Genomic DNA, 15,301 nt, shown 5'->3' with positions numbered 1-15,301 from the left:
GCTATCATCTTGCATTTTATATGGGCTGAAGTTTTCTTGTTGTAGACAGGTTAATTGCATGTTATTGGTAATCATTTCCTAATCAAGTTAATTAAATTACATTAAAGTGTAATCAATTATGCAATGTAAATGTATGTGCATTATAGTGAGTATTAAAATTTTTTTGTGTTATTAAGATTTTTTATTTTTATTAAATGTACATATAGTGAGAGGCTTTGAATATTTTAGTTTTTTGAGCAATTTTTTTTTTTTTTTTTTTTTTAAGAAAAGTGTAATATATATAACACTTTTTATCTTTATTACTTCTTCAAGCGTGGTTTTATTTATAAACTTATAATAATGCATCATATTGACTATATAATATTTTCTTTTTTAAAAGCATTTCAATACAATAATTGCTTTTTATGTATTTTAATTTAGGTAAGGTATCGTTCTAAAGAATGCAGTGAAGTTTTAGATTTGTTAGAAAATTTAAATCTTGGTAGATTTGTCGCAAATGTTGTGGATCAAAATTTCGATTCAAGAATGTTTAAGAACCAACTTGATCTAACTAAGTCTTTTTTTATTGGTCATTCATTTGGCGGAGCTACAGGAATTCTTTGCCTAGCTACTGAAGTTCGTTTCAGGTACTTTAATTATGTTCATAATTTTTTCCAATTTTTTTAAGCTTTTGTTTTGTTAATAACTTTTATCAAAAGTTTCTGGAAGTACTGAAGCCATTTTTGTAATCTCATTTTGAAAGCAGAAGTAAATTGATTTATAAAAATGTAACATATAAAATTAGTAATAAACAATAGAGAAATAGTAGCTTATTTAATTTAAAAAAATGTAGTATTGGTAGTGTAAAAGTATTTTGCATTATTCAATATTTAGGAAATTTTTCAGTTTTGATTGTTGTCTACATGTTAATAGCAATCTGTATTGAATATATTCATGAAATGCATATTAGACTGATATAACTAATTCAGTACAACAAATTGTTTCCATTCTCATTCAGCACATTGAATTCCTTCAGTGTAAATAGTGAGTGCTTTTTTTTTTTTTTTTTTTACTGAAAATGCTGAATTAGCTTGATGATTAATAATTAGGTATGTTTTTGTATAATTTAAGTAGTTGTATAAATGGGATTTTTCCTTTTTATTACTCAACTTTGTATAAATGCAGAAAACCTCTCTCAATTAATGCATAGTCATTGGCAGGCAATGAATGCTATACATGGCATGACTGCAATAAGTAATTATAATTTTTTCATCAGTTTGTGTATATAAGCAATATAAGAAGATAAAATTATCAAGTTAATAGAACTCACTTTCAAAAATTTTTGTTTTGTGCCTAAGTATTTGAACTAATTTTCATTTTCATTTTTAACATTAAATAAAAGATACTCGAATAGTGCTCATCTTCATCTTGTCTAAGAGTGGTTGTATAGCTAGCCATAGTTTCTTTAAGATTTCAAAGAACTGAAGCTTTTCTCCACATCACCAAATTAAATGTCCTTGCCCTTTTCAGTGTTGTTGAAAATTAGTTCAAGCTATTCTATATTTGGCCTCTTAGTCTATTTTTTAGGTGTGAAAAGAGATAGAGAATCTAGTGAGAATACTTTTTCCTCTCACAAGAAAGAACTGTACATTATTGCATAAAGATGACTATATATTTCTACAAGTTAAAATATAAAAAAAAATCAGTTAAAAGTTTTTACTCTTGATGTAGACTTTCATTTTTACTAAAATTACTGGAAAAAGGAAAATTTCCAGTTTTGGTAAAATCTAAGCAAATTTTTCTAAATCCATAAAATTAAATTACTATATAAAATATTCAAAATAAAGTATTTTATGCTCTTCCCCTAAATTCATCCTTTCTCCCAAATTCCAGATTTTTCCATGTTACATAATGCTGCTTGAAAAAGGTAACTAAAACTACAATTAGCCACAGCTTTGAGTACTTTCTGCATCTACTTAGTATAAATACTCTTTGCAAAACAACTATGTCATTCCTTTTCCTAGCTTCTACCCTGCAATCAACTCTGCGCTGTTTATGCTGTCTTGTCCAAAATGCTTGCTTCCCTACTTACTTAACTAGGTTCTTCCACTTTTGGCAATTCCACAAACTGATAGTTTGAAACTAAGTTTAAGGCAAAAAATATCATGATTTGTATATAAATGTCGACTTGAAACTTGGAATAAAGGAAAAAGAACGCATACAAAAATGGTGGTGTTGCTTGACTGAAAGGATTAATATGAGCATGGTTGACAAAAGCATGTTATGTGCATAGTTGTCAGAGTTTGGTGCATTCTGAAAATTTGACAACTTCTACCAAGGTGCCTGCATTAATACGCAAGTACCAAATACACTGGCCATTAAAATTGCAACACCAGAAAAGAATAATCTAAAGAACATCAAAATCGAATGAAAGGAGGAAGAGGTTGAGATATGCTAATGATTAGTATTTCAGCCCATTTAGATGACACAGATGGGAGAAATAACATCTGAAGCATTGCATAAAAGAAAAGTTGTGTTGTAGATTTCTCATTCAGAAAGCACTTTGTAAGGTTGGAGTTTGCTTAGAATATCATGTTATGTCTCGAATAATAAGAAGAAATGCTTACTAACAACTGTCGAAATGCGATAGAGGCAAGATCGTGGCCTATCCAGAGTGTGGATTATCGTTCCATGATAATCATCCATTGCACTGGTCAACATCCAACCGCTGTCATGTGAATATGGAATCAATAGGTTGCTGATGTTAATGCTGGCCTTTGAGCATCTGAATAATGTGTGGATTACTTTCCTGCTTGAAATTATTTCAGCAAGATTATATATCATAAAATATCTGGACTGGCCATCATTTAGTTTTTAATAAAAATTTCTTATTTAGTCTAAAATATTCTCGATGTATGTTACAGCGTTGTGAAATGTCACAATGAGCCTGAAGGGTCGAGGTTCAAATCCTGAAGAAAGCTTAGATGTTTGTAAGTGTATAGTGTCTGTGTGCAAGGGGCCATTTAAAATACATGATGAACTAAAATCATTTTGAGAAGTTGGTGGTAAGGGAAGATGGATGGGAGGCCCTTGGACCACCCCTGACGTGTTCTCCCTTGGAATTCCAAATTGGGTAGAAAGCTTAGGAGGTCTGGCAATACCTAATATGCCTACATTTTCCCCTTTTTTTTCTGTTGTTGCTGTGTTTGAATTTAAAGTAATAAGATTCTGTAAAGTTTTATATTCAAGGGTGTTTACTATTTTTGATATATAAAAGTTCTTTTTGAAATTTTCACATTGTAGGTTATCATAAATAGTCAAATATGGGTACATTATATACAAGATTACCCTACATCACCATTACTTAGATATGGACTTCATTTTAAGCTTCAAATTACCATCCATCTGGATTCTTAAAATATGCAAAGATGTGCATAGTTTTATTTTGCATTATTGGACAAAGACAAATCTTGAGGTTTCAAATAAAATGTATTATTATTACATATTAAAATTAGTTCTGGAGTGTGTCAGAAAGTAGAAAGCTAATAATATATATGTGTGCCATATTAAATTCCTAAATCCTGTGATCTGTTTGGTTCATTTCATACATTATGTCATTTCTGTGATTTGCCTTCTTTCCATTTACAAAGTTACTGTTTTCGAGTATTGTCAATGCATTTTTTAAATTTATTAAAAATCAAAATCTGGTTTATGTATTGTAGGAGTTTATATAAGGATAAATAAAATCAAAGTAAATATGAGCTTACACAAGGACTAACAAAACCAAATATACAATTAACAGATTTCAGTGCCCTTTTTTCTTATCACTAAGATTTGACAATTTTGATTATGTGTCAAATCCATTCTTGCATGGATATATTATTTGTTAATTTTACCTTAAGAGCTGCTTATGTTTCCTGTGGAAGTCTTCTGTCATAGCATGGAAAACCACTGATCTAGTTCATAAAGAGTAGAAATGAACATACCAGTAATTAAAACTGAGAACAGCCTTGTGCTACTTTAGGTTGGGGTTGGAACTGACTCAGTACCAATGCTTATGACATATGTCCATGTTATTTTCTGGAATTTTCCATTTGTATATCACCAGAAGTGACTCATCATTAAATAATAATAATGGGAATTAATGATTTATGAGAAGTATTTTAATTGACAATAAATGCCTTGTGCATCAATGAATTGCTTTGAAAATTTACGATAAGTGATACTACAAGGGTATACATTGTTAAAATTAAACTAAAGACTCTTTTTGTCTTTAATATATATAAATGTGTTTTATTTGTAATTTATTCATCTAGATCCAAGTTTTACATTTATTTAACTTTCAAAATTTTAATTTTAATTACCAAGACAATCAGAAAATTTCTGTTTCATTTTTATTATGAATTTCATGTATAGTATTACTATTTCTCTTTGACATGCTTTTTTTTCCAACATAATGATTTGCATTAACAAAGATACAGAAACAAAATTGCAATAAATATCTCTTGTTTGATGCCTGAAACATTTCTGTGAATTACAGTCTAACATTAAATAACTGAAAAAGCAAGTGGATTCTTAGATTATCCACTATCCACTTTTCTTCTTTTTTATATTTGCATACTCGTGATAATATCACAAGTATATTTCATATTCATAAGATATTTGTTATATTTCATATTTGTCATTGAGTTTTCATATTATATTATTATTTCATTTTTCATGGTTTTGTATATCTGAAATATCCATGACTTATGAGTGTTTCAGAAACTTATGTTTAAAGTATTATTACTAATTGAATTCTCTTTTTTCTTAAAAGTTAACTTGTTGAGCATCCTCTTGTATACTATGTATTTTGTTCAAATAAAGCATAGATGCATCCAAGCACTAATAAATGGCAAGTTGTATTTTATGAGAAGCACATTAACACCAAGTTTGGGACTATTCATAACCTGGCTGCTTCAGAGAATTGCTTTAACATGATTTACAGCCCCACTCGCATGACTGTGTCAGCGGGGCGCTAACCCACCGAACAGCCCGCAGGGACTTCTCATGTTCATGGCCACAATCCATCACACTGAGGGCTGCGCGGGGAGCTGTCCTCCTACCCCCCGACACAGCGCTTAATATCTACATGAGAGCTTCCCCACAGTAAAGGCAATAGACAGGACAGTACCAGTACGGCCCCTGACAAGCCTGCACCTACCATAGGCTGAACCTATAATTCTAGTCCTCTGAAGTCTGATTATATACCCAAGAAACCGAAGCTGTCAGGACACAAGTTCAGCCAGTAGTCTAGAAGAACCCTGGGTCTCCTCCCATTTCTGGTCGGTCCCGGAAATTCCTACCAGTCGATCCCAAGGGATGAGTTCTCCAGCATCATTAGCCTATGCCAACTGAGACCTGAGCCTCAGCTGTGCATAGTTACCAGCAGGTGCCATGAGGAGGCTGACGCTGAACTGAGGGAGACGCAAACTGGCGAACCTGAAGCCATTCCCTCAACGCCCGCCCTTCGGTCAAACACCAGTTCTCCTGCCTTTTACCTCTGCCTACGATGATCTCCCGCGCATGGTTCATGCTGTCTACAGAGGCTTCCAGCAGGTTCCGAACATTCGTCCTCCAGGTCAGGTGTCGGCAGAACGAACCCTTAGATCAAACACCAGGTCTCTTCCCGCAAGCAGTCGGTTCTGGATATTTGTCCTCGGGTCCGAACACCACCCGCCAATCGGTGAGAAGCAAAGCTAACACAGCTATATGTTTGGTAGTCTTTTATGTGAATAAGAATGTGTAAATGCTATGAAATAATATTTGAGGATTGGAACTATGGCAACTGAAGTAATTTCCAAGAACAAATATGTAAACCTGTTCAGTTCCCTTCGTGTACCCAGCTGCAATTGAGCTGTAAAGTCACTGAGCACTGCAGTCTGAGGTTGAAATCCTGGTGAACAAACTTACTGCATAGGCGATTTTGTGGTTTTTTCCATGTGTAACATGTATATGAGCCAGTTTCTCTTAGAAATTTTCTGCACAAGCATCCTTCTTCTTAAGCAGATACTCTTCAAGTGCTTTGCCATAATCAAATAAACCAAACCAGGTACCTTAATATAAGCTGTATAATGCAAATGTAATTCTCTTTTAATTTAAGATAAAAGAGAATTACATTTGCATTATTGACAACGAAATACTTTTTCTGCATACTGAAAATAGATAAAATGATGAAGAACTCATATAAAATACAAGAAAAAAGTAATTTCTTATTAGTTAATATTAAAATATTTTGGAATTTAGCAAAAGATAACTAAATTTGTGATATTGAGTTTTATTATATTTTAAAAATAACATTGCTTTGGAAATATGATTCTAGAGTTCTAGTTCTTATAAAATAATTTCATGGTGTAATATTTTTATAATAGAGCTGGTATTCTTCTTGATCCTTGGATGTTTCCTTTTTTTGAAGACCAGACTTCTTTTTCTATGATTTCCAAACCATTCCTTTGTCTCCTGATAAAGAGTTTCCAAACTGAAGAATCAATGAAAGTGATAAAATGTCTTCAGAAAATGACAAGAGATGGAATATTTGTGACTATGAAGTGAGTTTTTTATTTTATAATCTTGATTATGTATATTTTTTATTTTCTTTCATATTTTTTAATCTTGACCATACTTTGCTTAGAGATGCTGAGCAAACTAGAAATTTAGTATTGAATTTGCTATAAAAGTTAAATTTCAGAATGTACCAAAATATGGAAAACTGTCTTTTGTGTTAATTAGCTTTTGTGCCAAAATGAATAATTGAAAACAGGCTCTCAGAATTTTCTGTATAAAAGCCAAGCTATACTTACCAAGTTACTAAACCAAGGTAAACTGTTGCAAAAAGGGAAATTTATGTCTAGAACTATTAAAAAATATATGTAAGTGTATGTTTTTTAAATGATGAATCCTAGTACTTAATTTTAAAAATGTATGTAGAACATTTCCCATGTGTTTTTACTTGTTAGATTTGAAATTTATTTTAATTATGTATTATTTCCTTTGTTTGAGATGGAGAACTAATTTAAATTTTTTTTGAGAAGGTGAAGATAACTTTCAGTATCAGATACTATTTCTGCAACTTTGAATGAAAAAATTGACAGTAGTTATAAAAAGGTTAATCAATAAAATGTGATAGTTTACTTAATTATTGAATAAGATAATTTGCTGCTAGTAATATTCAAATATTGTTAACCAATGCCGTAAGTAATAAGCCATCCAATGTACTCTTAATTGGAGATTAGTCTGAAAATACGTAAATAATTAAAATGTTATTATATGTAATAAGTATACAGATGCATGTGCAAAAATTTTTAGTTTAATATTTTATTGTTTCCATATAATAATAGCGCTATTCTTAAACTATAAATTTTCAAAATTTGAAAAACTGCTTTGAAAAGTTAAAATATTAAATGATACGACAAGACTATAAATTTAGCCTATTACTATTCTGAATAGTAATAGGCTAAACTATTAAATTTAGCCTATTACTATTTTGAATAGTAATAGGATAAACTATTAAATTTAGCCTATTACTATTCAGAAACGTCTTTCTGAATCATTAAATAGAGATAAGTGTATTTCATTCATTAAGATCCAAATTTTACATTTATTTAACTCTCAAAATTTAAATTTAAATTTCAAGGAAATTAGACAAAATTATATTTCCTTTGTATTATGAATTTGATGTGCAATGTTATTATTTATGTGTGAAATGCCTTTTTTTTTACATAATGATTTAAAATGAAGATGTGGAAAATTATAATAAGAGCAGTTAATTAAGAGAGTATGGTCCATAAGAAGGAACAAGGCTTGGGAGTTACTAGTATTGTAAGGATCTTAAGTTTTACTAACGTTTATTTTATTTTAAATCTTTACTATCACTTCTTATTTTCTACTTCCGGCCAGAATTATAAGCGTGAAGGAGTTTTATGCAAAGTTGTCTGGCGAACGCCACGTATTTAAGTGTGGCCTTTTTGCCAAGCAGAAGAGAGGAAGCCGTGAGTTCGAAGCAGGCTGCTTACCTTAGAAGTTACGCAGTTGCTACTTTGCCTTCCAGGCCAGAGGTTTTAATCCTCTTGATAAATTAAACGTATTGTAGTGTTCACAGTCTCTGTGCTACATACGCTTTCTGTTATTATAAGGCCAATCTTATTCTAAAGTTAAATTAGAGTTTAGTTTTATTTTGATATCTTTTAAGTTAGACCCCGAGTGGAGGGTCATTGTATTCCGAAGTACGGAAGTCATTGTATATAAAGAAAAAAATAAAGGGTTTTGTATACCCTTCGTCTGTATCCTGTCCACTTACTACAATTAGTGAACATAGCTTTAGTAAGCTCTCTGTTCTAGTCAGGTCATTGTATGTTTCCGAAGAAGGTAAGAAGAAACATTGAACCTGATAGTATAAAATTAATGATGTAAAATTATTTTAAATGTGTGTGTTTAATGAGGGGATTCTTTGATCATCCATTTTTATTTCAATTTTTAAATAGCATTGAGCAAATGTTTATATTGATACTTTGTATATATATAGCATTTTTTTTTTTTTTTTTTTTTTTTTTAATTTACTGCTTTTAATTGCTATTTTTTGTTACAAATGTTTTGCCAGAATGCTGTATTTCTTAAAATATATTGTTCTACGTTGAGCCCAATATGCGTTTGATTACATTACATGCTCTGAATGCATTAAACTTAGTAGAAACTTTAATGCATTTTCTCTTCAAATATGCTTTAAGTATATGTTTTATAGATCCTCACTCTGAGAATATTTAATCTTCTCACTATCATAAAAATGTTTCTATTAATGTAATGTATGCATATTTTTCAAATTATGAATTTCTAATCAAAATTAGTGTTGCTTTACAAACTTACTCAACCCCCCTTCCATATTTGCATTCCCATCAAAAAGTTTCAAGCTCATTGTGGACTTTGGAGAAAAATGTTTCTTTGTGTATCTTTTACACCTATTTGAACAATTCATTCTGTACCTTGTATTTTTTTGTCTTCTTTTAGCCTACAAGATTTGCACACCTCTTATTTATTTGCATATTGTTCTCAAATGCATGTATTTGACAATCTGTTTTTGTTGAAAAAAAATTGTGCAAACTCAGCATCACATGTAACCTTGGCACCACAATTCCAAAATAAGAAGGAAATGAAAAGAGCCGTATGATGCCTTTAAACAAGCCACATTATGCTCTATGCATGCGGAAAGCAAAGTCAGAGATTTTTATCAAAGATGAAAAAAACTGCAGTATGTGGTTCACTGCTGTGTTAAAATGCAGAAATTCGCATAGGAGGGATCATAATCTGCAGTCACTTTAGCAAAAATGTCCGGAAAAGTGCAAAGACATCTGGGGAGGTGCTATGCCTGAATTGATGCAATAGTTTTTGGCAACAGCAAATTTGCCAATCCATAAAATGTAAAAGGAAGTTGAAATTCTATAAGAGAAAATTCCATATTTGGTAAAATTACCCTGCATCATTTGAATTAAATGAGCAAGGTTTATTAGTTGAGGGTAGTTATTCAAATTGTAGTAAGTGGTTATCCTTTAAATAAAATTTAATTCTTCTCCTGCAATTTGTATATTATCAAGAAACCACTGAAAAAATTCTATATTGTTATCCAGAACAAAGAAAACATATTCCATTAAGTACTGGATTTAGCAATTTCTATTAGTACAATATGAGATTGTGTGGATTATTAATATTGTTTTTAATTTCATGGTTGCAAGCTATAAAGTATTTATATATATCATTTTTCATATAAATATAGGAAAGCATATCATAGAGATTTATGTGATGCTCCATTTGTGCCAAAATATCCATTCTGTTTACCTGCAAAAGCTTGTTTTAGAATAGAAAGATTTGCTGCTCTGGATCTTTCTGCAGATATAATTCTGCAGTATTTAGGTTCATTTACAGGTATAAATAATTTTGTATGTTTTTATTTTATAGCTAATAGTATATTAAAATAAATATTATTTTAAATGATCTTCTGTATAAAGAGATGGTTTAAGCTCAAAATAGAACATTTTGTAAATTGACATGTCATTTATTGTTCAATTATATGCAAACAGTAATTTACATATAATGGAATAGTTATTTGCTTTTAAAGGCTTAAGAATTATACATTTCAAAGGGCTTATTTGAAATCAATGCACATATGGAATGTCATTAAAGCATGCAAAAGAAAACATCACATATGGATCCACCACAATATTCGACACAAGCTACACTCCAGAAAAACAAGGGAATCCATTCAAATTCATGTCCAGGAAGTATGGTAACAAAATGATGGGACAGAGTACAACAAAATAATCATAAAATTGTGAACAGATGGATATCTGGAGACATATTAAATAGAATGAGGCTGCCAACTGTCTTCAAGAAAATCAATGTTCTCACAGGAGAAGGATAAGCAAGCACATAGAGAAAGTAGTTTCCTGCAAGAGGAAAGTAGTTGTTCTAACTAAAAATCAGGAACAAAGAATCTCTCATTTTGTACTCCATCCCCAAAATTTGATTTTAAAGGAACAAAAGGGAGTAACACACTGTCCTGTGACATCATTTTTGGACAGCGACTTTTGCCAAAAAATTTAATTTTCCCAGAAAACCAGGATGTTTGGCAAGTGTTGTGATTTTTTTTTTTTTTTTAAATTTCTGTTGACTTGTATATAGTGATACATCATTGAAAAAGTATTACTTTTTTCCTCAAAAAAATATATGTACATAGGCAAATAGAATATTTATACAGTGAAACCTCAGTTCACTCATTTTATTTGTTCATGAAGGTTGTTCATAAACCAAAGCAGTTTTCTCCATAGGAACTATTGTAAAATGGATTAATTTCATTTTTGGACAAAAAACGACTGCTTGTTTAGACTTTAGGCTTATTTTGTTTATAAACTTGTGCACAAAGTACTGTTTATTACTTTGTGCACAAGTTCATAACTCCAAACCAATAGAAATCATATTAAGCAGATAAAATAGACAAGAACGTAATTTATGTATACAAGTAGAGTTTTGAAGAAGACAGGAAAATGAAGATGTTATTGTTTGGATATGAAACTTCCTTCTATGAAAACATCAGATAACTCTCTAGGGGGCATATTCTTTCATATTTTCTTTGTCTGTGAGCACCACTCAACTTTGCTTGAGACTCCTTGGGCCTTTATTCAAATTTGTCCTATGTTTTAAAATGTTTCTAAAGGGAGATATGACATTATAATTGAAAATACCCTTTGTTGCTTCTTCTGAAGTTGTAGTAATTCTAGTAATAATTTACTAGAATATTATAAAAATGAGCTCAATAAGAATTATTGAACTCATTTTAAAAATCTATCTAGTTTTATAATCTATCTAATCTAATCTAATCTAGTAACTTCTCCGTGTCTTCACTGTTAACTTCCTAGCTGAGGATTTTGTCTAGAGACACAAAATCATGGATGACCAAAAAGAAAAGAAAAAAAAGTATCTAAGTACTCTAAGTCACTGTCTTCAATCCAATCTATCTGCAATTTCTTTCAAGCCATAGTTTTGTAAGTTACTTGCTGCCAGGTGTGGTTAATGAGAGTCAAGCAATGGAAAATATTAAAGTTATTTTTCCAGAAGTCCCTGTATGTTAGTTATGTGACATAGCTCATCTTAAATTTATCTAGGTTATCTATTTGACATAGGTTTTTGTTCAGGTAGTTTGTTCATCAATTGAACTGTTCATGAAGTGAGGTGTTAGTGATCCAACATTCCACTTTACATATATTATTTTTCACTTTATATATATTGTTAGATTGGATGTTTATGGTTTATGGCGTAGAAGACCAAATTTGGAGCTATATCGCTCATATAATGAACCTGACATCATTAACTTCATTAAATGCCAAAGAATAAAATGGGCAAGTCATGTTATCAGAATGGATGAAGACGCTTCGACAGACCAACAGGCACACGGAAAAAGGGTAGACCAAATCTAAGATGGTTGGACTGCCTAAAAAATGACCTACCAGTCTTAAAGACCAAAAATGAGAAAAAACTAGCAGGGAGAAGATCGGCCTAGAAAAAGCTTCTTGAGAAGGCTAGTGCCCACCCTGGGCTGCCAGGCCATTGAGGAAGGAAGGAAGATCAGAGGTGTTCTATTAATTTCTGTAACATTGATTATGTTTATTTATTAGCAGTATTATTGTGTAAATTTTAATTAAATTGCCTATTCTGTGTTATTATTTTGCAAATATTTTATTATATAAATATTTATTTTAGGTTGAGCTCAGTATACCAAAGATTTGCCTTATAAGTTTTTAAAATATTATTTTTTTACTCTTTTTAGGTGGCTGTGTGAAAGCTAGCTCTAGCAAACTTATTTCTTTAAGAGAAAAATATCTTGTAGATGAAGATTAATTTTTAATAAAAAGCTACTGTGCAAAAAAATGCTCGCTTAATATTTGTTTATGTGCAATGAAATTATAAATATGTTTATATGCAATGAAATTTAAATATATTTATGTAAAGCATTTTTATATGTTTTGAATAAATGGTTTTATTTTATTAACATGCATTGTGTAATAAATTTATTCTGTGTTCCAAATCAATTCTTTTTTTTTTTTTTTTTAATTACAAAATTTGAATTCTGTTCATAAATTAGAGGATTTAAACTCATTTTTAGTTTTAATTAACATGAAATATATTTTTTATTTTCAAATTGCTTTACTTGTGATTTTTTTAATGATTTAAAAATTTATTTAAAATTTAAACACTTGTATTTTATTTCAGCTTTTAAAATGTTGCCTAATTGAATTAAACTTTAATCCAAATAATTATGACTTTTACTGCAGCTGAAAGAGTTATGTAATATGAACTTAAATTAAGAAAATTAAAATAGAAACATATCAGATCTTGAATAGGTTGTATTAAGCCTGATCTTTTGCTAATGATAAAACAAAAAAATATGTGAATTATTTTACTTAGTCAAATTAATTTTAATTGCGATATTTGTTTAATAAGAAAATGTTTAATATTCATTAACTCCATGCATAAAATGATTGTGTAATATTTTTCAGTTATGTTTCAGCAATATTAGTACCCCCAAAATATTTTTGTAAAGAATTTTAAAGTTTAAACTTCACAGATGATACACTGTGCAAGGATCTAAGTATTCTTCACATATTTTAAATTGTCAAATGAGAAAATGCAGGAGGAGCAAAATTTTCGAGACACATTCACACTGTACTTCTCGCACTTCTCAGTCAAAATAAGTTGTCCATAATACTTTGTATATTCATCTATGCTACTACCAGAAATAAAGTAGCATTAAAAAAAAAATTATTTTCTGTTGAATGTGACATTTCATTCTTTGTAGCGTCTTCATCATCTTTCTTGTTGAAATCTCTTCCAGCTTCACTGAGAACTTTTAAAGTGCTCATAATAGCATAATAGAAATTGCTTTGATAACTAATTTAGTATTTTTGACCCAACACTTTTGTTCTTAAACTAAACATCCTTAAATTTAGACTTAGTAAAGAAAAATTTCTGTATCCCTCTCAGACTTTTTTTTTTTTTTTTTAATAATAATAATCAGCAGGTGATTTGTTCATACAATTTTTGTTAATCGTTGATAAATCAGCAAGAATATTGACAAAATCAGAATAGGCTGCTCAACATTAGATTTGGAATAAGCTGCATGTAATAAATGGATGATAAACAAAAAATAATTTTTCTCAGAAATTACAGTTCAGATGTAGTTTAAGCACATAGCTTATATTTGGCATTATGCTGCATGTTTTGAGTTTGGTACTCATTTTATGTGCATCCTTTTTAAAATTGCTGCATGAAATTTAAAAGCAATCAGATATTTTTTAGGTATTTTAAGTGCAACCTATCCTAAGAAATATTTCACATTGCAAAAAAGTCATATATACCCATTTAGCAAACGAAATGCAAGATTTTCGATAGTTTTATTTATTCACTATGATAAAATAAAAGTACATCAAGTTAATATATGTAACTTTTTTAATATTTAAAGACAACCTGTGAAAAAAGTTCCTTAAACATAAGTACAGCAAAAAATCGTAGATTTTAGTATGACAAATTATTGAAGGCCACTTGACCTCAGTTAAACTTCTAAATATTGTTAATAAACTTATACAGTATTTTCTCCCTCCTTTGCACATGCCTTCATGGCGTAACTGGAAGCACACTTGATGCGTATTTGGGAGGTGCAGAATTTGGATCTCAGTGAGGACATTGCACATTTTTCTCGTCTCCAACATCAAAAACCCTCATGACTGTATGTTTTAAAGAGAGGATAAGAAGTTTATACAGAGTGAATAGCTGGAGATAACCGCAGTTTGATATCTGAAGATAAAATTCAATTGCTGAGTTTGGAAATGCATGAAGGAATCATAAAAATAAAGTTTGTTGATCGTTCTCGACAAACTGGAATTCACTTAAAAAGAGATTCTTGTGTATGCATGTTGCCACGCAAAAGGTTTGTGTCCGTAATAATTGGCATACTTTGGCCACCTCACTTAACATAATGCATTTTTTCATTTATTGATAATTGCAATATGAATTATTCATTTTTTAATGAGAAATAATATGTTTCTAAAACATAAACAAATGTTCAATGTTCCTTCCAAATTGCTATAGTTTAGTTCTTCCATCTGCAGTAGGTATCGTTTTACATAAATTGTTTCATTATTTTTTTATTTATGTTTGTTTGTTCATTTTGGTGGCGGGAGGGGAATATTGTTCTTCCAATTTTAGTTTTTAAGGAAAATCACTGTAACAGGTGATGATATAGAATTAAGCTTTATAGTGTAGACAGTGTTTAAATACAGGAGCACATACATTAGAATTAAAGATTGATTACAAAAATTCTTTGTTGTCATCTATTTCAAGGGGAAAATTTATTTTTAGTACTTAAAATTCAGTTAATGAAAATGCAATAGAGAGTGAAGATTTGTGGATTTTATCTCTGAATATAATGGCAAAGTAAATGAAGTCAGCTTTACAATTCAGAATATAAGATTTATATTAATATGTGAGATTTGTATTTGTAAAAGCTAGCTGCCCATTACAAAGAATTCCTTTCCTAACCCCTTTCTTGGAGCTTCGAGGTTAAATTCTTACTACCCAAGTTAGATTTCACATGTTAAACAGTAAAATACATTTCAGTATTAATTTTTTAAACTCCTCCAATTTTAGTTTTTAAGGAAAATTACTGTAACAGGTGATGATATAGAATTAAGCTATTCTAATTCTAAATAATTAACACCTACAAAAATTAATAGCATCTAATAAA

At 30.2% G+C, this 15,301-nt stretch overlaps 1 protein-coding gene across 1 annotated transcript in view; it reads left to right on the top strand.

Moving 5' to 3' along the window:
- LOC118193249 (platelet-activating factor acetylhydrolase-like) overlaps nucleotides 1-12,552 on the top strand; it is a 41,161-nt gene extending 28,609 nt beyond the window's left edge. Inside the window, exons 5-8 of the mRNA XM_035364302.2 lie at nucleotides 421-626; nucleotides 6,390-6,566; nucleotides 9,782-9,930; nucleotides 12,329-12,552. Of these exons, the coding sequence (XP_035220193.1) occupies nucleotides 421-626; nucleotides 6,390-6,566; nucleotides 9,782-9,930; nucleotides 12,329-12,399 (603 nt within the window). The 3' untranslated portion in view covers nucleotides 12,400-12,552. The remainder of the gene's footprint in view (nucleotides 1-420; nucleotides 627-6,389; nucleotides 6,567-9,781; nucleotides 9,931-12,328) is intronic.
- The last annotated feature ends 2,749 nt before the right edge of the window (nucleotides 12,553-15,301 follow it).

Source organism: Stegodyphus dumicola, chromosome 6 (genome assembly GCF_044657685.1).
Source record: "Stegodyphus dumicola isolate Sdum_Otavi_A_Nest chromosome 6, ASM4465768v1".
Classification (NCBI taxonomy): Eukaryota; Metazoa; Arthropoda; class Arachnida; order Araneae; family Eresidae; genus Stegodyphus; species Stegodyphus dumicola.
This window is presented reverse-complemented; position numbering and strand designations above follow the sequence as displayed.